Below are 23,360 nucleotides of genomic sequence, written 5' to 3' on the forward strand. Positions count from 1 at the left end.
GATGAGTCTTTAGTGCAGTACTTAAACACTGAAGGCAGAACAGAGGTTTGCAGACACCTTTGTACCTGTTGTTTTCTCCTGCTTGGGGTGCTTGCTTGGTTTGGATCCCTTTCTGAGATTTCTTGTGCCGTGATTCAGGATCCACATGTCTAGCAGGAACATCCAGACTTTAAATTCCCTAGTATTAAATCTTTTGGGCAGGATGATGGTGTTGTTTACCCCTAGGTGACTTACTGGAAGTAAACCAAGGAAACAAAACCAGTGAATTCCTATAAACATGGATTGGGTGAGGTTGGGGGAGACCTTAGAACATCATCTAGCCAACCACCCTGCTCAAACAGGGCCACCCCGTGCACAGAACTGGCACGGTATTCTTGGTACGGTCTTGCCAATGCTGAATAGAAAGGAAGATCTTACTTTGTCCTTTTTGAGATTGTACATGAAGTTGGAGAGATCTTAAGTTGAAAGAAGGGCTATTTTTTGTTTGCTCTGGTTGTAGAACTTCATCAGGAACGGGTCAGAAATGGATCTCAGAAATTTCACTGTGACATCAGTGAGGAAATAATTTCTAGGCTTGCAAATAACAGCAAAACTCCTTGGCTAGACATGGAATGGCTTAAAGGGAATGCTTCTGTTGATTTTGGTTTTAAAAAGCATGGATCAGAAATGAAGTCTGGAGTTAAAAAGGCTTGACAACCATTAATGAGGAGTCACGTTTTGGATGCTGTTATAAGCATCTTTATTCCTTGGTTTCAGCTCTGTTTTTGTGCTGCCATAATGGTCCCTTCTCTGCACTTGAGCACAGCCCCAGTGAATTCTGCAGATCAGGCAGTCTAAGGTAGAGCTTTTTGGGACTATGTTTCCTTTACTTATCAATTGGCCCTTGAATCTTAAGTTGACAACGGGACACACATACCAGTAAATAAACTGTGCTTAATGTCTTGCTGGAAAGTTCTCTGCTTAGAAATGTCATGTTCTTGTCCCAGTGGGGATTCTAAATGCTTGAAACAAGGGGGTCTGCTGCTGCCCTGATAATTGTGCTGTGTAGTATTGCTACAGATCTTGGAGAGTTGCTCGAGTCTTCAGTGGCATCTAAATTTGCTTATTTGTGTTCAGAAAAAAGGCACGAGAGAACGTGTTTATTTTGACAGCAACTTGTCAGCAAATCATAATCGTAATGATGTATCTCATGAAAAAGGAAGAATCGAGTGTGTTTACCAGCCTTTTCTAATTACTCCATTTGTTGAATGCAAAATGGAAGGTTATTCTGACTTCTTTGGGGGTCTTGGCATTGTTGCTAATGTGTTTATTTTATGATTGCAAAAACTTACAGCATTATCTCAGCTAATTGGACAATGGGAAAGTATAATGGCCATCTGACTTCCTACATATTTTTTTTTATGTCACTGTCATGATGTCATTTGGAGAAGAAAGTTCTGACATTTTGCCCAGCCAGCTAAATGCTTGCAGCAATGATGAACAGGGGAAAAAAAAATATCTTAGAAGGATTTAAAAGTTTTGCTGAAACTTGATTTTCCTGCTCTTGATTATGATTTTTGGCAAATGTTTTCAGGGTTGATTTATCAGTGCTCTTATAAATACATAGGATAGACAGGAGTTTATGTATCTTAAAATCTGGCTTACATTTGCAGCATTAGCCCTCCCTAATGGGGATGCTCTCTTCCCTTATATATATATAAATATGTGTATATATATATTTATTAACATTTATGTTATATAACGTGTGTAATTATCCCCCTAAACATACTCAGATGTCAGTTTAAAGCAACAGTAGCAGCCTTTGTCAGAGATTTGGAGTAAACCTTTTTACTTGGAAAATGTTGCCTCCGTTTATTCTCTTGCACCTTGGTTCTTGAGATGTCTCTACCTGCAGAGAAAGGGAGATTTTGACCTGGAGTTGTCAAACCTGTGAGCCTGAGGACCCTTTTCTTCTTTGTGGACGCTCTCCTGGTCCCTTCACCATCTCGGGGCTTGTCGCCACCTCATGCAGCCCTTCTTTCAACACCCAGCAGGGAATGCACGGTGTATAGGAACACACCCCCACTGAACACACAGTGCTTTTGAGAAGCATTTCAGATTATCTGGGAGCCTCAGTACAAACAGTTAGAATAGATATATTATTTGCATAATTGATAGCTAAGCGATGTAATATTTTACAGACAACAAATCAGTGTTAGTCGTGGAGTAAGGAGAAATGGATCTTGTTCTGGATTGCTGTTCCTCGTGTTCTGTTGGATATGCTGGGCAATGCCAGCCCCGTGAAAACTGCTAAGAAACGATTCTGCTTGCATTATGCAGAGCCTGCAGACAGAACACTTCAGATGGAAGCTATGTTTAGAAGGGATCTATCAAAAGGCCTGTTAGCATGTTTGTTTTGGTTTTTTTGGCTCATACCTGAGTAGTGATACCCACCTGTGAAAGTGTGTTAAACTGAAAATTAAGCTGAATTGCATGTTCAGGAAATTATGTGACTAAGTTACCCATAGATCAGGTCTGGATCAGGTTCCTGGTAATTCATTACAAATTACCATTTGTGCATACATGAAAAATAAGTGTCTGCAGCTGTAACCAGTGGAACTGACTGTGTTGGGGTGGCGATCAGACTGGGTCTGCATTTAGGGAAAAGGGTCCTGGAAAGAGACATTGTCTGGGAGAGCTCCTGGACATCCTCAAGAAGTCAGGTGCACTGCAGCAGTGCTGAAGTTGGGCTGAGAAAAGCGATTCTGATCTGCAGTGCCTGAGGTGACTGCTAATCTGGCTGAAAGCAAGTTGAAGAGTGACACTCGTTTTGGGACTGAAGACTCCGGGGGGGTTACCTGAGCCTAAGGAGAGCTATTCTTCTCCAGAACTGCCTGTGGTGGTCTGCCTGAATCCTGGGTACGATCCCTGCTGGTGGTCAGTCCTTGCTGCTGGAGGTCCCACCCTGCACAGTCAGTGGTGCAGCTCAAAATGAGCCTGAGTGGCCTGGCTGGCCCCTCATACTGACCCCTGTCTGCAAGGGCCAAGGAATTTCCCCACATGGGTCCTGCCAGTGGGGGTGGCAGTGCCAGCCCTTGGTGCTGGGAGGGACAGCTGGTGACGGTGGCAGTGCCACCACTGCCCTGGGAACCGCTCTGTGCCGGGGAGTTCTGCCATCAGGGATCACTGCAGCGGGTTGGCCCATTCTGAGCAGCACTGGCAGACTGGGGGAGCCTGAGAGGATAGGAGTGTTTTCCTTTTAATAAATATATGTGTGTATATATATATGTATTTGTAAGATGTGTGATCTTGGCTACTTCTTGTACTTGGTTATTGAACCTTGGAAGAACAAACTGTAAAGGATTTTTCTTAGTTACATTTTAAGCTTGCAGTGATAAAAGAAATTCCAATAATATTTTGATAATTGCTTTCTGTTAACAATGTATATGAATAATAAACACATAACAGGCAATACTATTCTGATATACTGTGATTAATTTGAAAAGTGATCAAAACGAGATTTAAATAAAATATTTTAATTGATTTTTTTTCTCCTTATGTTATCTTTAAAGTTACCTAATTTTTCTGAGAGCTCTTGAAGTGGCTTACGTGGATTGATTCCCAATGGAATTTTCTTTTCATTCTAGATTATTGTAATTAATTATAAAATTGGGCTTAACCTTCCTAGGTTGTCAGTATCAAAGCACAAATGTAACAAAGGCCAGGAAAGATCTGAATCTTTAGGGGGTTGTGGAGAAGGAGGGGAGTTGTCACTTGACCTGTCAGGTGCTGTTGGTATTTTGCTTTGGCTTTATAAATAATTTCCATTTCTCTTTTCAACTGGGTGAAATAGATATACAATTTGAACATTGTTTTGAAAAATCCTAACAAAATAAATGAAGTTATTGACTTATACATGCTTAAAATATTTCAGATATGGAGTTTAGCTGTGGATAGTTTGATATCCTGACCAGTGCATGCAATTTGAAAAGCTAGTGAGAGCTGAAAATATCATTGTAATTTGTGGTGGAAATTTGTTAGATATAAGCTGTGTAAAATCAGTGAAAAACCTGAGATCATGTAAGGTATTTCTTTCTTTTAGTTTTCCCTAGAAATCCTCAACTCATCTCCCTGTGACAAAGCCCTGTGTGTGTGCATTCAGGGGCAGATTTGTGGCATGCCCAGGACAGGTTATCTAACCTCTCTTTCCTGTTGGCTCTTTCATAAGGCCCCAAATTCTCATTACTCATTATTTGCATTTATAACATGGGAGAAGGCCTTGTAGAATTTGTAGCTCTGCACAGTTTGACCGCTCTGTGTGCCTAGTACTGAAAGGATGTCTCTTCTGCCACTGACAGAGGATAAAAAGATAAAAAACATGTGGATTTCCTCATGCCCCAAACTTCCCTACAGCACTTACTGTCCCTTTTCAAGAACCAATTTCAGGGCTGTTTGCAGAATCCTACTGCTGCTCCACTTTTGGCAAACACTCATCTTTCTCAATATATCTCATAGCCTGGGAACCTGACCTAATTAGTTAAAAAGGAAGAAAGATGAATTAAAGAATTGTTGAATGGAGTCTTTAAGTAACACTTTTCATAAGGGCATCCAGGGGTAGGTACTTCTTGGCCTTGTAATTCCTCAGCTTGGGGCCTTAGAAATCTGTAAGAGGAAGTTGATTGCATCTGTGTGAGTTACTCTGTAACTTCTGTAACTCCTGTGCTTGCAACCTGTCCCTTCTGACTTGAAGCTTTTGTGAGCTGACATCACTAAGAGTAACAGGAGCCCAGTTGCTTCATAAAAATGTCATAAAAGTATGTATCTTAATCTCTCTTTATGTGTCCATTATTTTTCAACATATGCCTCCAGTTTCTTGTTGTTTGCTCAGAATGTGAGCTCTTGCTTTTACAGGACTGTTTTATTTCTGGCGCATTTGTATCTCGATTCCAAAACTCTACCTAGAAATATTACTGTAATTCAGATCACTTGATTACAACCAGAGGCAGCAGACAACACTCAGAGCCTTATTTTTTATGGATTTAATTTGTGTGGCTGAATTCTTTCATGTGCAAGTGTCAAGTCTGACAGAATTTTTTTGTGCCCCTGAGGAGCTCATAACACTGCTCTCCTTGGAGGAATCTCTAGTATCAAGTAAGGATCAGCTTCTCTAACTGGCAGTTTTCAAAAAGATTTGTAGGAAATTAATTTACATTGAACTATTCTGTAGATTCTAGATGAGAGAGAGGAGAATGCTCCCCTCTCAAGTAAAAACCAACATATTCCTGTAGGCAAATGAACTAGCGATCCCAGTTTGTTTATACATTGCTGAACTCTGCTACCAGCAAAATGCTGGTAATAGGAAACATATTCCATAAGAGAGAGAATGTTTAAAGTAGGGCAAAATTGGGTGTTGTTTGCTCTCTTCCAGTAATCTTTCTTACTCTGTCTTAATTGCCTCTTCATTGAGGGCAAGATTTTGTTCAATAGGACATGGAGAGTGGCAATGAGGAACGCGCCCTGGTTTGAATTTACCTGATGTGCTCTTACTAATCTTTTGAGCGTTGGAAATGGGTGTTTTGCAGCGAGATTTTAACCTTTTGTTGATGGCTTCGTGAACGTAGAATGTTCAGTCTCTTGTGCCGTCAGTAACCAAGTGACAGGGGCGTGTCTGACCCTGAGGGAATGAGATCTCATGGTGAACCTGCAAGCCTGAAAACCCACACCTGATTTCCCTGTAACTCAGTGGTTTTGCTTCCCTCATTTCAAGCTTGGCAGCTGGAACCAGCAAACTGCAGTTGTGGTTGGAAATGCACATGTGGTGGGTGGGCTGCGGGCACAGCTGAGCTGGAACTGGGGCTGAGGGGGGTCGTTTGTCAGAGCTGTTCACCCAGACAGTGGATTTCACAGGGCTGAGCTGGGTTAGAGATCAGGGGAGCAGAAATCTGCAGGAAAACGTGTCAGCATTTTGATGATAACTCAAAGCCCAATCACTAGAAAAATCTTCTATTTTGAAATACTAACCCTCCCATTACAGAATCAAAGAAAATTACTGTTTTGAACTAGTGAAAAGGTCTCCTGCTTTGGAGAGCTAAAATTTGCTTGGTATCCAGAAGGGCATGACATTTTTCCCGTGTTTGATTATATTTGGTATATTAAATATGACCTCAGTGTTTAAGGTTACTCAAACTGTAATAGTTCAGAAAGATTTGGGGTGAGAATTTTTCAATTTACTTTGTTAAGCCTCTGTAATAATTGTAAATAGTCATTTTTCAAATGACAAATAGTAAGAGGTCAGATAATCCATATATATATGACTCCATATTTCGTTACCAATGAAAGTTCACAGCAGAAAAAATGTAGTTATGGTTAGGTGGCCATTTCAGAGGAATCATTGGTGTATGAGGAAAAAAAAGCTTTAATGTGAAGACAAATGTATGTAATTATGAAACATGATTGATAATTCAGAAGGCAACAAGGTATGAGGAATACCAGTTGTCAACCGTCGATGTTCCCTGTTAGAAGACAGACTTGCTCAAACGTCATGGAGGAAACGAGGGATGACTTCAGTGGTGGTTTTGTTGATGAGGGATGATTTTCGGGCAGTCTGTAAATTGGCAGACTTTTTTTAAAGTTTAAAAATGACAGAAGTGGGCTCAGGCATTGTTTACATTAAGTCCTGATTATTCTGATTACTAGAACTTGAATTTAGGAATGGAGCTTTAGAATTCCAGTCACCCTTTTTAGTAGCACTGTTTTTCCTCTGGGTGGTGAGACTTGATTGATGAGCTCTGAGTTAAACTGACAGTGCAGTTTTCTGATGCCCTCAGGATGGGAGGGAAACTCTCTGTGTTCCCTCCTGTTGTTAAAACACAGGTAATTTGTGGCAGGAGATTCCAGATGTTGCAGTTCCAGAAAGCACCTTTTTTTTTTTTTTTTTTTTTTTTTTTTTTTTTTTTTTTTTTTTTTTTTTTTATGTTGTGCCTTATGCTTTTCAATTTTCACAACATCAACTCATTTTTCATAAATGTCCTGGCTGGAACTTTAAGATGGTTTTCTGTACAATAAGTGTTCTTGTTTGTGCCATCAACTTTGTGACTACCAAAATGAGCTAATAAAATTCAACCTTTTATTTTGCAGAAAAATACTCATTTTGGTGAGCTGTTAAAAATTAATCTACGTGGAAAAATATTTAAACGTTTATTGTTTAAATATTATGTGATTTGCCTTTTCGTTTGACAGATTATTTTTAAAGGAGTAGAAGTGGTTAAATTTTTCCACTGAGAAATTCTTTTCCTTAAAATGCTGTGGTTTTGTTTGATATGCAGGAAACTGTTATTACTCTTAAAAGGAAAACCATAGGTTTGGCATATAAAATACTGAAACCTGTGCAATTTAAAAGTAATTTTATTTCTGTAGTATCAAAATACAATTCGAAACAAAATTAGTATTTTCATTTGGATGTTTTAACTGTTGATTCACAACAGAAATGATGACTTAAATATCTTGGAAACTTCTCACAGGAAAACCAAAAAACTTGGGAGTTCTTCATCACTTACATATATGAGAACCACTTTGCTTTCCCAAAGCACTCTGGTGTTAGCTGGTTAGAACTGTCTGAAATCCGCAGTGACAAGGTTTGAGGTGTATGTAGTTTGAAGACATGAACTTCAGTGACATGATGTAATCCAAGCTGGTTTGTGCAGAAACCTACTCTGGGAATTGGAGTCTGTGTGCTGGAGGAGACCTGGGAAGGCTGGGGCATGGGGGAGAAAGCCTCCTGTGCAGGAATGTGGTCCAGCTGTGCTCTACCCTCTGTCCAGCTCTAAAGGATTCAAAAGGTTTTTTTGTTTAGTATTTTCATTTGCACTGAGCTTTTTTTTTTTTTCTTGTCAGAAGTTTGGAAGGGACTGAAATACAGCCTATTTGATTTCACAGAGTTGTGTTTTAAACCAACGCTGTGCTAGTCCCTGGTGAGAGCAGAGCAATATACACAGTGCGTGGTGTTGAGTGAGGCATCTGGCTCCCACTCTGGCTGCTGTCAGGAGAGATGGCAGGATTAATCCACTGTGTTCCCATTCAATTGCTACAGTTTCAGGCTCTTCTCAGCGGATTACACTGGCCCAGGCTGTAACTCGCACAGCTGAAGCTGACACTGACTGTCATGACTATGCACCTTCCAACTTTTCACATTCCATTGGCCTGTTTTTCTGGAGGAAAATGCCTTAGCTTTACCTAGCAGTAGTTTTCCTGGAGGAAATGGGCTATGGCAGAGAAAATTGTCCTGTACTTGTGCTGACATGTACATCATAGCGGTGCAGAGGGACTGAGAAAGCGATTTGAAGTTGTCTGTGGTCTGAAATATTCAGCAGATGGGCAGTTCTGACTCAGGAAAGGGTTCCAAAGATGCAGGAAAGTGCACAGACCAGCAAGAATCCATCTCACCCTGGTTCTAATGGAAAACTGAAGAGGGGATACCAAATACAGGGTTATGTGGGATGATGGATTCTGTGTGATTTAGGTCTCTGGTAGTGCCATGCCCACAGCAGGATTTCCTTTGTTGTCTTTTCGTGTTTGCTTGAGGATTTAAGTGTAGGTGACAACATTACAGATCACCCATTTGTGACTTAGAAAGGGAAGACGCTTGTCCCACTATTGTCACTTCAAGCTCTTACAGCAAATAAATATGTCTGGCTGCACGAGCAGGTGTCAGATCCACAGTGCATGAAGGGTAGACGTAGGTTTGCTTTCTCCTGGACTAGTAATAAATCCCTAATGCGGGGCTTCAGGAAGGACAGGGAGGGCAAATGGCAGTGATGTTACATTATCTGGTTAAAGGCTGGAAGAATTGGTTGTCTTCTGATTACAGGCCACTTCAAATATAAGCAGACTCTACTCTCTATATATGGGGCAAATGTTCCACCAAAATCCGTGTACCTTCAAACTCCAGGGGTGTTTCTAAATAAATAAATTAAAGTTTGGTTTACCAACACTTCCATCAGTCACTACTTCAGCCTGTTTCCAAGTGTCCTATATCCAGGTAACCAGTGACAAATCCATGACTGCTGGCTGTCTGGTGTCTTGTAATTTGGTGGTTCTTATGCAGGGAACCAGTTTCCAGGTCCTTATGCAGGGAACCCATTTCCAGGTCTCCTGGAAAGAAGAATCCTTTCTATCCTTTCTTTCTCTCACCCAGATAACTTCTCTTGCAGTAACACAGACTGTAAGGAACAAGGAGACTTCTGGGCAATTGTAAATCAGTTTCTCCATTCACACCCCCTGTTCCCTTCCTTTCATACAGGTTGATAAAGTGTGTGGGCAGCCCAGACAACAAGAAGGGAACTTGTCCTCGGCCAACATAGTGCCAGTGAAGGAAGTGACTCAAGCCCAGACGTTGGTGATGGCTCACACCAGCCTGAACAATAAAAGAAGGTAACCCCGAGCTACAGTTGCTTTGAAACAAACTCTCTGCCTCCCAACTTGTGCTATTGGTTCCTTGCACTGTAGTATTTAAAGCAGAGCCACGGCTCTGTCACCCTGCCTGCCTGTGCTCTCCAGCCATTGCCAGCACTGATGACTTTGTGGTGTTACATTGTGGGTCTCTCCAAGAAAAGCTTTTTACAGGCCAGACTTGATCTCGTTGCTTAACACCAAGGTGTCCATTATTTCCAGAGACTTTCAGTGAAAAGGATGAAAGCTTTTCTTCACTAAAGTCTGAGGAAACCAATTTCTGCAGTTGAGTCTAAGTTATTTAAAATACAGCTGCCCAGGTCTGTAAGGACTTGAGCTTATCCAGGGGCAGAAGTGGGAGGGAGGAAGGAATGAAAAGGAAAGATTCACTGCCCTGACACCAAATCAGTCCAGTCGGTCCCTGATTTCACTGTACTGGGGAGGAGTAACAAGATCCCTTGGAATGTCCTTGGTCTGGTACCTTGCAGAGAAAGAGCTGGAACATTTGTTTGGGCTTGTTGTGTCCGGCTTGGTTTCTGTTCTTCAGCTACTACATGCCAGGTGAGACACCAGACAGCTGAACTACAGACACTGGCAAGAGTATCCCTGCTCTCACATCTCCTAAGTTTTTCTTTCACTTTACCTCATGTAGCTCCTGAATTGGTTTTCTGTAAATTGTAAGTGGAAAGGGAGGGATGACTTTGCACTCTCACTCATGATACACGAGTGGATATCAGAGCGAGTGTCATAAAATCACAGTGACCTCTTTCTGGCTAACAGATTGTCCTCTGTAACAGCAGTCCTGAGCTTTTTTTCCATTTCTGTTTTAATTCTCATCTTATCCTGCACAAATGGAACAAACGCTGCTTTAAAAGATAAAAGTAAGAGCAGCAGGGCAAGTTTTTTGAGTGATAGTGGTAATTTTATACTTCCGTAATTTAAAACCAATTTTTACCAAGCAAATCAGAGAAAGGAGCATTAAAGAAATTAAATCAATCAATTCAGCAGTAAAAATCTGAGCAACAGTTGTAGTACAATTTGTAAAGCACGAATTTTAAAAACACGGAGCCCTAGACCATCATCTGTGGAACTCATGGACTTCACTGGGACTTCCACTCTAGCCACCCAAAAGGCAGAATTGCCAACCTATCCACAGGTGACCTTTTTGTCTTTCATGGCTTGACAGCCAATTCTCTCTCACCTGAGGATCTGCTCCCTCCCCTTCCCAACCACAGAGAATTATTTGGATAGTGACCTTTTAAAATGTAAGATTGTAGATGGAAAAGAAAATAAACTAATGCACTGTAAATTAGACAGTTTTCCAAAATTGGTCTGCACACTGAAAATTAATTTATCAAAAAGATCTAAACTAAGGCCATGCTTACATAATTAGCGTGAAAAATTGCTGAAGTACAGTGTTGATAGGTATTGTGGAGAGCTTGTGCACTGAAAATGAATGGTGGAACCATGCCATAAATAGTGAGAAGTGGAAAAATTGAAAATATTCTCCACAACTTCCTATAAAACACATGGCCTGAAGCTTGTACTTTGCTTCTTGGAAACAATTGTGAAACCATAAATAGAGTGGAAGACACAGTGATTGGCTGCATCACTGTGTTGTTCATTCTCTATCATTTAATCGCATATGATATCAATAAAAAGCAATTTAATGTAATAAAATATTATAATACATGGGTGAAATCATTCCTGCAATGGGTTGTGCAGAATGCACTGAGAGTGACAGATAGCTGATACAGGGGAACCAGATTATGAGAGTAATTACGTGAATCTTTTCAGATGCTGTTGTTTCTGGTGATATTAAGAAATGAAGAGCAATAATGTCAGCTGTCTGTCAAGGTTTAGGTGCAAGGTCACACAGGGAACTGGTTCTGCTGAACCTGTCTGTTGGTCTGGATAACAGACATCCCTCCAAATGGTCCTTAATTCAAGGGGAATATGGAACATGGCTTCAGCCTTTTAAAGCAAGGAAAGAAAAGGAGAAGGAATGAGCCAGCACTCTCCAAATAGATAGAAAAGCTGTGGCTCATGCCCTAAATGTGTTGAAACGTTCCTGAACTCAAAGAGAACTCAACTGGTTGGCACATCTGTAGGAGAAACCAGTCACGAGGCCCCTCATCTCTTCTCTAGGACCTGCTCAGAGATGCCCTTAAAAACCCAGTGCCAGACAGCTCATACCTACAGATGGATGTTTGCTCCAAAGCTGTTGAGTCTTTGCCAGCTACAAAATCTCCTTTTCCAAGGAGTTTGAGAACCCTGGTTTTGGCAGCTCAGCAGAGCCAGGGCTGCTCCTGCAACTGAGAACTGAGACTGTTCAATGGCATCTCTTGGCCTGAGGTCATTCCTGGGGGAGGTGTTTGGGGTCTGGCTGCACAGGGAGGTCCTGCATAGTCCCTGAGGGCAGGGATCAACTGGATCCTCTTTTGCAGTAGTTGAACCCTTTTCTTCTCCTCTTACTCTCACGGGTTCCTGGGAGATTTCCCATCTCTCTTTATTTTACTCTGCATTCCATTCCTACATACTTTTTTTGTTATGCATCACTAAGTGTCAGGAACAATAATGAAAGAAGGTGAAACTTGGATAGATGTTGCATGGTCTTGTTGGAAACCTTTTCCTCTGATTAACCTGGAAAGCATCAAATTGATTGTAATTATTTTTTTTTTTTGTATTACACAATTGTTTTCAGGGATTAACTGAAACTGGCAGCGTTGCTGCTGCAGTCATTTTTTTAATGTGGAGGTTACTATAACATGTAATGGAGATGACAAGAAAATTGAAACCATATGATGGTACAGGGAACGAAAATGGCATGTACAGAATCTCAGTCAGTAAATTGGAATGTTATTGCTGAGTTCAGCACAAAGAACTGTTCTGGTCAGGGTGCAGTCTCCTAGCAAAGTTGAGTACCTGCCTTTTAGCATCTCTGCTCCACGAGGCATTTCAAACCACTAAACACAGACTGGTTACAGAGCTGAATATAGTATATAATAGGCTGGGTTTACCAAAGAACTGTCATTCATTAGGTCCCTAGTTGGAGGAAGCAAACTTTGTGTTTTGCTGCAATTTCTTTGTTTTGCTATGAACTTAACAGATCTTTTATACATCTTAAACAATTTAGGAGTTTCTTTGGGAGTATTTGAAGTCAATAGTATCTATCTTATTTAAAATTAAGTATCTATTGGGTCAAGCATCGCATGATTTTATTAAAATTTGCGTAATAAAGTGCTAGTACAAACCAGATTATTGATGTCAGATGCACATTAATGTGTGGCCAAGGCAGGGCTTTCAGCTGGCCCAGATTTTCCCCGTTACCAATTTCACGAGTGACTGTGTTGGAATCGCTGCCTCAGTGATGGCAGGTGCCACTCACCTGGTCACCAGGGCAGGTCCCTCCTCTCCTGTGGCCACCCCTGCCAGGAGCTCCCAGGAAGTGATGGCAAAGCTGCATCCTCTGGGTGTCCTGAGGCTGCTGACAGTGGTCGCTCAGTTTGCAGGCACTCGTTGCTCCAGCCCTTGCCCTTGTGTTACACAGGAGGGTACAGGGCTGAGAGCAGACTGGGGGATCAAACCATGGACGTGGAAAATTGCATCATGATGGTAACGCTGGATGCAATGCCTGATGTTAATTAAGGGACCTCAGGATATTGGTGCCACAAAATGCTTTTGCACTAAATAATTCCCTGGCTTGTTTCCACAGTTCTTCCTCCAGTATAACCCTAAAGCCTGTATCTTCTGTTCTGCAAAGCTGGGTGTTTGTAAATGGTGAATCTGACCAGAAGAGAACAGAAAAAAATATCTGTATTTATGCTATTTATTAACAGCCTGTAAATTGCTTGTTGTATCAGAATGTGAATGCTGCTCATTTGTGTCCCTCTTCCTCTGGTTTTCTTTCTAAACTGCCATTGTTTTCTCATACAACTCCATGTATTTGCAATTCTTGCATTTGGTATCAGTTAGAGTTAATTTAAGTACTACTGAATTTATTTTCAGCTTTCTGCTATGTGCTCTGCATTTGTAATTGTGCTTGTATTTGAAAATTGTTGGGACAGAAAATCTTGGTTGCACTTTCCTCCCCTTTTCCCTCCCCCCAGTTTTGCATTGACATTTTTGATGGTATCTATATTTTGGAAAAATCTCATGATAGTTTTTCTCCGTATTTATTTTCTTTTATTATCCTATGCATGTGCTTGATGACTTTTCTTTCAAATAATTTTTACTTTTCTCTTTTGTTTCTCATTTCTTTTCCCCATTTGCCTGCATTCCTGCTTCTCCCCTACTCCCCAACTCTCCTGGTTGATGCTTATTCTCCCCGGCCTATTCCAGTTCTCTGCCTCTGAAAGCTTCAAAGAATGACAAATCAAGAAGTTTGAAAAAAATCTCTCGGTAAGAATGGAAACAAGGTGACATCCTTTGTTGTCTCTCCAGTTAGCTCATCTCCAGCTGTAATCTAGAAATTCGCACACTTTTGATTGCTGCTTCTGTACTGTGGGGTGCTGGGAAACTGTACATTTTCCGCCCTACTGAGTTTAGCTTTACACTGATGAAAAGTAAATATTTTCACTCAGAAAGACTGAGAGTGGGACACAGAATTCTTTATTTGCTGAGATGCTACTTTGAAATGTCAAAGCCTCACTCTGCTGAGAATGAAAAGGAGTTTAAACCTCTTGGGGTGAGCTGAGTAAGACAAGCTTTAGACTGTTAGAAGGTGCTGCTTTTCTCCTCCAAAGAAAACTCCAGTTTAGCACCTGTGCAATCTGTAGCATCTCTGTTGCTTTTCAGAACTGATACACTCAGGCTGTTCTGTCAGGTAAGCAGCCTTCTGGCTGGGCCTGGCTTTCTGCATAAATACTCAGAGCTTGTATTTGGGAGTTGGTAGTCAAGGGGTAGAAATGCTGATTCCCTCATCATAAGCCCAAAAATTCCTGGTTTTTTTCTTTGCTTAAAATAACAGCTTTCCTGCTCTATTAGGGTAAGTTATTTTCTTAGGAGCCTGTGACAGGTAATTTATCTAGACCAGGATTTCATCACACAAGATAAATGGGATGGTTGAACACTTGGGAAAGTATAAAGGTAGCTCTGGGGAGAGAAGACCACTTCCTGAACCTTGTAGGGGTAGATATTTAGCAGTGGACTTTGACATTGTCTGAAACACTTGTTGCTCCTAAAGGAGTGATAAATCCTGACTGGTTTTGTGCCAAGATTCATCCAGCCATACCCCCAGGCACCTCTTCAGTGCAGTGTCTGTCCCCTTATGGCCTGCCAGCCTGAAACACTGGAAACCAAAGAGAGTCCTTTGGCCTTGCCAGTGGGCTGCTGAGGGAGTTCTGAGGCAAGCAGATAGCTCTGTGATGATAGCTCAGTTTGTGTCCTGCACCTTGTACTCACCATCTTTAACATTTTATACCAAACAGCAGCTTCTAAAGCAGTGCAGGGGGGAAGTTTCTTATTCTGAAGTACTCTCACTTGAGATAGGTTAACACAGTGTGTTAAAACCACACATGGTGTGCCTAATTATGCATATTAACACTGGACTAAGTAAGATTGGATGATAAATAGGAATAGAATACACTAGAAATAGAAATCCATTCAGATTACTTAAATTCTAAACTCTTAACTTTGTGGAGGGTTTAGTTGACAGGGGCTTAAATGCCGAGTTTCCTGTAGTGTTGTTAACTCTGTTCCTCCTGCCTTGCAGAGAGTTCATCAATTACATGAAGCGATCCCGCACCTTTTATGCCTCGATAGCAGAACGTCTGTGCGATGGAGACCTGGTCATGAGGGACAGCTCGACCTGCTGGAACGGAGAGGATGTTGTAGAAAGGTAAAGTAACACGTTAAAGTTTGCTGCAATTACGGAAATAGGTGCTTGATATCCTTCTGATGGTTCAGCAGCGTTCTACTTTGGTGCCTAATTTTTCTCCTCTCTGGTTTTTATCAGGGTCTTTCCCATCACCCTTTGGACTCTAAACTGGAATATACACTTGTCTTTCCATGAGCGAAATTTCTTGCTGTCTTGCTTTTACTCTGTATAACATGAGGCAACATTACCCTGAGGAGAAAACAAGATATTTTAAATACAGCTATATCTACTATCATTGTCAAAGTATATATCAGTTTTTTCAGTGAGAGCTGGTTGAAACGTACCAGTGAATGAATGTTCTCCAAAAACTTCTTTTTGTCAGAAAAAGAGACGTTCCATGGGATTGTTGTTGGCTTTCATGATGTTTCTTTTTGAAGTGTGTTTTGTGGTCAGTAGCAGTTATAAAAGATGCAGTTCTAGCATTCTATGTTCTTGCTTTAAAACAATTGTCACGTTTGCAAATTGTTTTATAGGAATTTACAGAATAATTCCAGTATGGAACAGAGAGAGATGTGACAATTATGTCTGTCCCATTAAGGGGAGTTCTGACTCCCACACAGCTCTTCCTAGTCTTCTCATGTGTAAATAACTTCAGCTTAATTACATCTGAGGTGTTTGAAGATAAATGCATGTCTATCACATCCAAAGGCAACTTTTAATGTTTCACTGTATATTGTCCTGACAAATTAATTGTAGAGCATATGTTTGAAGATTTTGGCAACAGTGTAGCATTCTAAATACTGATACAATTGTAGTACTGATGGAAGTTTTTACTGTAAAAGTAATGGAGAGGAAACAGGAGGAATATCAGTATTTCTAATCAGGATTTCCACTTCAGAATCCCTTTTGCTGGTAATATGTTGCTGGATCCACAATTTTAGAACAAACAGATTTCTGGCCAAAAGACAAACAAGAGAAGCCAAGCAAACAAACATTTCCTGTATCAACTCTCAGAAGAAAAAAGTTAATAAAATGTTATATTTAATTTTTATCTTACTTTGTTTAAAAAAAATCCAAGCCACTTAAATTGCTGATATACATGTTTTAGAAAGGCATTTAGGGGAAAGCTGATGTTATTGTCCTTTGCCAGTGTGTAACTTTCCCAGAACTGGAAACACGTGGAAAAGATTCAGGTTTGAAAGGGACAGGAAAACTGGGAAAAGTAGCACGGAAAAGACTAACAAGATTCCTCTTATTTTGAATTAAAAATCAAAAACAAAGGAGAGAGAGATACCAACAAACAGTCTATCCCCAAAGATGATGGCAGCAAGCCTACTCCCCCTTTCCCAAACTCTAAATATGTATTTGTTGTTAACGTATTAAATGGGCTAAATGGAAAATAAAAGGTTGGATTCCTGTGTTTAATCAGAATTATCTAAAATACCATATAATAATATATACATATTATACATTTATATGCTCTCCTACAGTACTGACTGCCTTAAAAGGAGGAGACTGTGGGCAGCCTGCACTGCTGGCAGTGCTACCCAGCAGCACAGACAGGGCTCCTGCCTGCTGGCAGACTTTTCTCCTTTCATCATCTGTTTTATAGGCTGGACTTGTCACAGTGCTCCCCACATGGGACATTAACCTGTCCTGGTGATGCCTGAAGATGCATTTCTCTTTGCTCTTTCTCCTTTCCCAGGACACCAGAGCATTAAATATCAGCAGTAGTAAACAACTCTGAACTCAAAATAGAGCCTTATTATTAACTGTGTAGCAGAAAATAGATCACCCCAGTTAATTTGGTGGATCTCCTGTGAACCTGAGTTTAAGGTTGCTCAAGCTGTGGAGCTGGTAAAAGCTGCAGTTCCTGTTTCCTTGATGCTTCTTGCATTTCATAATGCTGTTTGAAAGCTGAGCATTATATATGCTGTGTGCTAATTGGCACACAAGCTCTTTAGGAAAAACAAACTTGACCTTCAGAAACAATTCGACTCACAAATGCAGCCTGAAGCCAAATGAAATGAGGATCATGCATTCAATTAGTACAGAGGGCACCTGAGGTCTGTCAGAGGGTCTGATAAACAGGATTGGCATTGGGCCTTTTTATTTTATTATAGTTCTTTGGATTGGGTTTTACTGTGTTTAAATCACTGCACAAGAAGTTGGAGCTGCCAGTTAAATGCACTGTAAAAAGAGTCAGGTTTCCACTGGCTTGAGAACATGCTTCTGGCCTGCTCTTCAGCTGAACAGGAAAACATGGCTTTGCTAGGAATCCTCCAGTGTCACTTCAGGACAGCATTAGAATTCCTTGCACCAGGAGTGCTGCCTTTCTCTTAACTGCTCTTTTGAGCAACTTGTTCCTGGAGCAAGACTTGATATAAGAAAGAGTCTGTGAGGATAATGAATCATCAAAAATGCTCAGAGAAGATGGGGCTGGAGCAGTAGAACTGGAAAACTATTTTGAAAAGTGAAGCAAGCTTGGAGACATTTCTGTGCTGGAACCTTTTTTTCCTGGCAGTGATGATTGTCTCAATACCGTGTCAGTAGAGGAGGCTGCAGGGGAAGTTGATGGCACGAACCATTATGTGCTGCCAGGACCAGGCACCATTCATCTGAGAACTCTAGATGGTCTAAAGGGTTAAATTTTTCATTGTGATACCGTATTTTCTTTAGGACTGCTCCAACATTAGATGTTGGGAAGATGGGAAATGTGAAGACATCATTGTCTTTTTAGCAAAATAAGGATTTTGTAAAGGTGTGAATGGCAAACTTGGTATATAACAGTAAACTCTGTAGAAACTGTAAGCAGATGAACAGGATAGGGAAATTAATCTAAATGTTGAGAGCCTTTAGAAGGTGATAATGAGCATGTAGACAGGTAGATTGTGGTGTTCTGCTTGGTTTTCTGATACTTCATATCCTTCCCAAGAGACTGGTAGAACAGATGGTCGTGGTGCAGGGTGGTGTTGACGATACAGGCGTGTGGTGTCCGCAGCTCTGCTGTGCCCCGGGCCTGGAAGGACAGAGCACAACCACAAACGGACAGAGGGAGAAACGAGGGGTGTACAGGGTTCACATGGAATACCCTCATTTACTGGGGGGTAGGGGAAGAGATTATTTTACAGCAGCTGCTTTTCCAGCTGCAGTCACTTTCTCAGGAAGCTTCAAGTGTAACATTTTAGGGTTAAAAGCCTGCATTAAAAAGCGGTTTTTAAATCAGGTTACTCAGAACCGAAGAGAAGGATGTTTTGTAACACCCAGTAGGAAATCACACTTCTTTTCCTTCCTTCTCTCCTTCTGTCCTTAACTTGTTTTTCTTGGAACTTTGCATTAAGTGGAGGGATTAGGGGACACCTGTCCACAGGCTTGAACAGATCATGTCACTGTTGTTAGACTCTCAGGGCCTGTGCAAGCTGGCTTAGGAATGAAGTGCCAAATCACAGTGACTTCCTTTTCTCAAAATGTTTTCCCTTAGAGGCTCTCAGTTTTTATGAATTTAGCACTTTCATTGTCCCCTTTCTCATTTCCTTAGGCTTTAGCAAGCAGTGAAGGGCTGTAGTAGGTTTTAAAAGATGCTCACAGAGGAAAATCTATTTAACTAGGAAAACATAGCAATATAAGGAAATGAATGCCTCAGTAGGGATATAATATTTGTCCTTCTTGTTTCTAATAGGAATAAATGGAATTTAAGTTCAGTTTTAGAGAGGATTTCTTAAATCTCAGGCAGCTTTCAGTTAGGAAAAGAAAATTTGGTCCAAATGAATTGGTAATACATGGTGAAAGTGCAGCTGTTTGATTTAATTTTACCAGTACTATCAACCAGAAAAAGAACTGGTTAGTATTGGATGTTCTGTGGGTACATGACCCATATGAAGTGATTTGTCATGAAAAGGAAGCACACAAATTCAACAAGAAGCCCTGTGCAATCTGCCAGAGTTATTAAATGCCAGACAATAATGCCTGGATGCCTTTTCTCCTGCAGGTTCACGGAGGGCAGCACAGTAAGCTGATACTAATTGAAGGAATTACTATGTAGTGCCAGAAAAGATGTCATGGATATACCTCCCAGGGGGTTATGGGAATATACAGATGTACAAAGGAATGTCTTCTGTGGTGATTGGAGATTAGTGCCATAGGATCCTGTGGCTACATTACTCTTCTGCTTCTAGGTCTGCCTCTATGAGGAAAACCATGAGCTGTTTCATCTCCAGTGACATGGGAGAGTGCAGAAGACTCAGGTTACAGTGCCATTAAATAGTTAGCAGAGAGCTCCTTGGCCCTATTTGTCTGATGACAGTCTCACTCTATCTAAAACAGAGTGGGGAAAAGTGGAATTGGAAAATGTGCTCTTTCAGCCAAAGGCCATTTCCAATGTTGCACGGGACCAAGCTGTCAGGCACAAGCTTGCAGCCTAAATTTTCTGTTTTGTCAAAAGGGTCCCTGTTACACCTTGGGGCCATTTGCAAGGCTGTGTTAAAGAACCAGGATACAGAGCTGAAAAGTAAGCCATGAAATACCTTGTATGTGTCCCATAACTACCTGTGAGCTCTGCTCTGCTGGGGAGAGCTGTGAGGATCAGAAAGGATATGTCCCACAGCTGCTGTGTGTGTGGTGAGACCGGATGCCTTCGGAATTCCAGACAGAAGTTTTTAAAATAAAATTCATTGTCCATGAGGAACCTTCACAACTGAGATGCTGCAGGCAGTTGGTGCAGGTTTGAGTTCATTTTGCTGTGGGGGTGTGACTGCAGCGGGTGTGAGCAGCAAACTGTCAAGTGCAGGCCGGGTCAAAGCCACGTTCTTGAGAACAGGTATCATTTTACACACCACATTTCTCCTTCTGCTGTAAAAGGAACTTTTCCAAGTGTACATAATGGATTTGAGTGGCAAGCCCTCCCTCCTTTCCCCCTCCATTGTGCAAGGAATGCCTGCACACGTGCCCATGTGTATCTGCTGTATTGTATTAAAACTGCTTGTTGTGGCACTTCAGTGCATTTATTTAAGGATTTTCTGGTAAGTAGTAGAATCCCAACTAAATGAGGAAAGAGTTATTTGCTCCTGAATTGCATGACTTCTGAAAATTAATGTTTGGGATTGCAAATATAAATCGAGCTTCCATTGCTTGGGAAAGATTTATTAGTTTGGTCAGGAACGTGAGAAATTTTTTACAGTTTTGAGCAGAAATCATGTTTTCTGGTGAGGCTTTCTGTTAAGAATAAGACTCTTTAAATGTCTCTCCTCCTCACTACAAATTTTGGAAAGGTCAAGACGTGTCTTCAGTATGACCCACGTTGGAAAAAGGGTATGAAAAAAGTGCCAGAAGTTCATGATGTTTGTACATGACACCTAACTCACGGCTACCTGTGCCAGACCATCTGGCTGGATGCCATATGCACTGATCTTTGTAATTTAAACTGATCAGTCTGTCTGTTCAACAGCTTTATTTTTGTTGTTGTTGAGTTTGTTTTGTGGAGGAGGATCAAAGAAAGACAATTTTTCAGTCCTGGAAACGATTAATAGATTGATCTGAGTGTGGTACATTTCATTAAATGTAATTGTATGCCAGCTCTTGGGAGAAAATTTAACACCAGAAAGGAGCAACGTGCTGAATTATCCAGCACCAGCTGAAGATGAGAAGCTAATGTGGATCAGGAGGAAAATTCTGTATGAAGGCCCAGGAAGAGAAAGGCAGTAGCAAGTGTCTGTGTTTTTCAGGGGGCGCAAAAAGACCATAAGAAGGCTCATTCAGGGCATGAATAACTGCACCCCCAAGGTCTGTTTGTGCAGTTTGATAGAGCAGTTTGAGGTCCTCGCTTCTCTTGGGCTGGACTGCTGAGGGGTTTGGATGGTTGATGTCTTGGTGCGTGTTGTGCATGAACTGCTGGTGGGCAGCAGGACGTCCTGGCGCTCAGGCTGCGTTTGGGGTCACTTGAGGGACTCTGGCAGCTCCACTAAATCTTTTACAGTTCAGCCTTGAAGAAGACCAGAGAAGCTACTTCCAGTATTTTGGTGCTTGTCTTTAGAGGTTTTCTTTCTGCCTTGTTGTTGTTTGTTTGTTTGTTTGTGGTTTTGTTTCTGTTTGGTTTTTTTGTTGCATTTTGGCTTCTGTTTGTGTGCATAGTATAGTTAAAAATCATCCTGATGTGGTGAACACAGTTCTCTGGTTCGGCTTATGTTGACCCCATGCACACTGCTGGAAAAGTATGACTTGTTTGTTGGAAACAGTCCTTCTTTTGTGAAATCATACCCTCCTCTTACTTGCAGGGGTAGACTTTCTTCTTAGTTATTTGTTACTGTGATTTGTCCAGGCCATTTAAATTGATGGCTTAGGTCAGTATTTGAAAAATAGTTTTGTAAATACAAATGAAGATTTGCCCTGTGGAGGTCTCTTTTTTAAGATTGCTGCTTTAAACGTTTTCTCTCAGGTTGAGGGAACCGAATCCAAATAATTGATACTTGATTTCAGAGTTTCTTGCAGGGCACCTGTGCATTTGCTGTCTACTCAGTGATTTTACTCCTTTTGATTGAAATACTCCGTGGTGCAGGGAGTATTCTTTGAGCAGAATACCTGGAAGAATAAATCACGTCATCCAGTCAGTAGCTTGCTCCAGTGGGACAGTGTTTGCAGATACAATGTAATGGGGATTAACTTGTTACTATCACAGTATCTCTTCTGTTGTGGCAAGTGTTGGATATTCTTTATTGAAGATAAATAAGGAGTGATAGGCAGGTACTCTTGTATGCCTTTTCTTTTTCCCTACTTATTTTCTTTAGAAGAAGGAAAGAACAGCCCTTATTTAGTCAGAAAACTGAAACTTTCCAATTAAAATACTGCTGTAATAGTATGGTAGTGTTCCAATCACTGAAACTCTTCTAACATAAACAATCCAGACATGGTTAAATTCTATGGAAAGCATCCAAGAGAAAGTTTATTTTCTTGTGCAGACTCCAACATAGTGACTTTATACCCAATACTATTAGGAAGGGTCACCGTCTCCAAGTCCTGTTGAAAAGGTAGAAAGTGAAAGTCTTATCTGATCCTTTGGTCTGTCTGAGCCAGTGATGCTTCCAGTAGGGAAGGAAGGTTAATTCTCTTCCATTTGCAATGGGCATACAATAGAGTAATATCAACAAGAAAGAGAAAACCCCATCTTAGCCCAGAGATATTGGACTGAAAAAGTATTCTTCAGAATATCAGTTAAATGAGACATCAGTAAGAATGTTTTTAATATTGATAGGCCTAATCCTTTCTCCTAAAACTATAGGGTAGGGTTGTATGTGTGGTCCCTTTGTCTGTGGGATAAAAAGGAATACCATGGGGTGTTTGGATTTTGGCATTTTTCAGAACACTGAATGCTGTGCTGCCCCAGAGCACACTGCTTTGCTGCACCATTTCAGAGAGGCTTCTAAATTTCCACCAATCCATACAAAGTCTTACTATCACTTTGTATTACCAGGATGGGTGTATCTCAAAGAATTTGCTCTACAGATTGTTTTGTGTAACTGTTAAAGTGTGAAGTCTTGATGAGTGTTAGAAAATCACCAGCAGGTGTAGATAAAAATCTTTTGGATGTTATTTCAAGAAGAAAGAAATTGAACACTTAAAAGTAATAGTGTATTAAAAAAAAAAGGGTTGAATTTTTGCATTTCCCTTCACGAATTTTGTGTCCCAGCAGTGATGAAAATCTGTAGACTGTCTATGAATAAGCAGGTCGATGGGAAAAAAAACCCCATGCATTAAATTCTCTGGACTTTGAAGCAGGCCTTTAGGAACCCCTCAGTGTTTCAGTATAGCTGATCCAGTTGAAAAATAAACTTTCCATTTTTCAAACAGAAGTGAATACTTTGAGGAAAGTGTTGCTGTGATAAAACCTGTAGTTGCTTAAATGAAAATCTTTCTGTGGAAATACAGAAAAATATCTCTACTTAATAGCTAAGCAGTCAGGCTGCTTGGTTTGTTCCCTTTGAAGATGTGAATGGTTTTCCAGCCTTCCTCTCACCTTGGTGCCTCCTTTACACACTCAATTGTCTGTCAGTCACAGCAGACAATGCTGTTTGTCACCCAGTTTACTGTCCTGATGTCACAGAGCCTTTCTGTGGTGCTTGTGCTG

The 23,360-nt window shown here is 40.9% G+C and overlaps 1 protein-coding gene across 1 annotated transcript in view; it reads left to right on the top strand.

Annotated features, from left to right (window-relative positions):
* The window catches only part of LOC114062345 (glypican-5-like), a gene marked incomplete at its 5' end in the record, with an annotated part of 258,850 nt that overhangs the window by 27,123 nt on the left and 208,367 nt on the right, over positions 1-23,360 (top strand). Inside the window, 3 exons of the mRNA XM_027893649.1 lie at positions 9,278-9,408; positions 13,768-13,827; positions 15,140-15,265. Of these exons, the coding sequence (XP_027749450.1) occupies positions 9,278-9,408; positions 13,768-13,827; positions 15,140-15,265 (317 nt within the window). The remainder of the gene's footprint in view (positions 1-9,277; positions 9,409-13,767; positions 13,828-15,139; positions 15,266-23,360) is intronic.

Source organism: Empidonax traillii, unplaced genomic scaffold, assembly GCF_003031625.1.
Source record: "Empidonax traillii isolate 1590-97213 ecotype Southwest subspecies unplaced genomic scaffold, ASM303162v1 scaffold400:size839614, whole genome shotgun sequence".
NCBI lineage: Eukaryota > Metazoa > Chordata > Aves > Passeriformes > Tyrannidae > Empidonax > Empidonax traillii.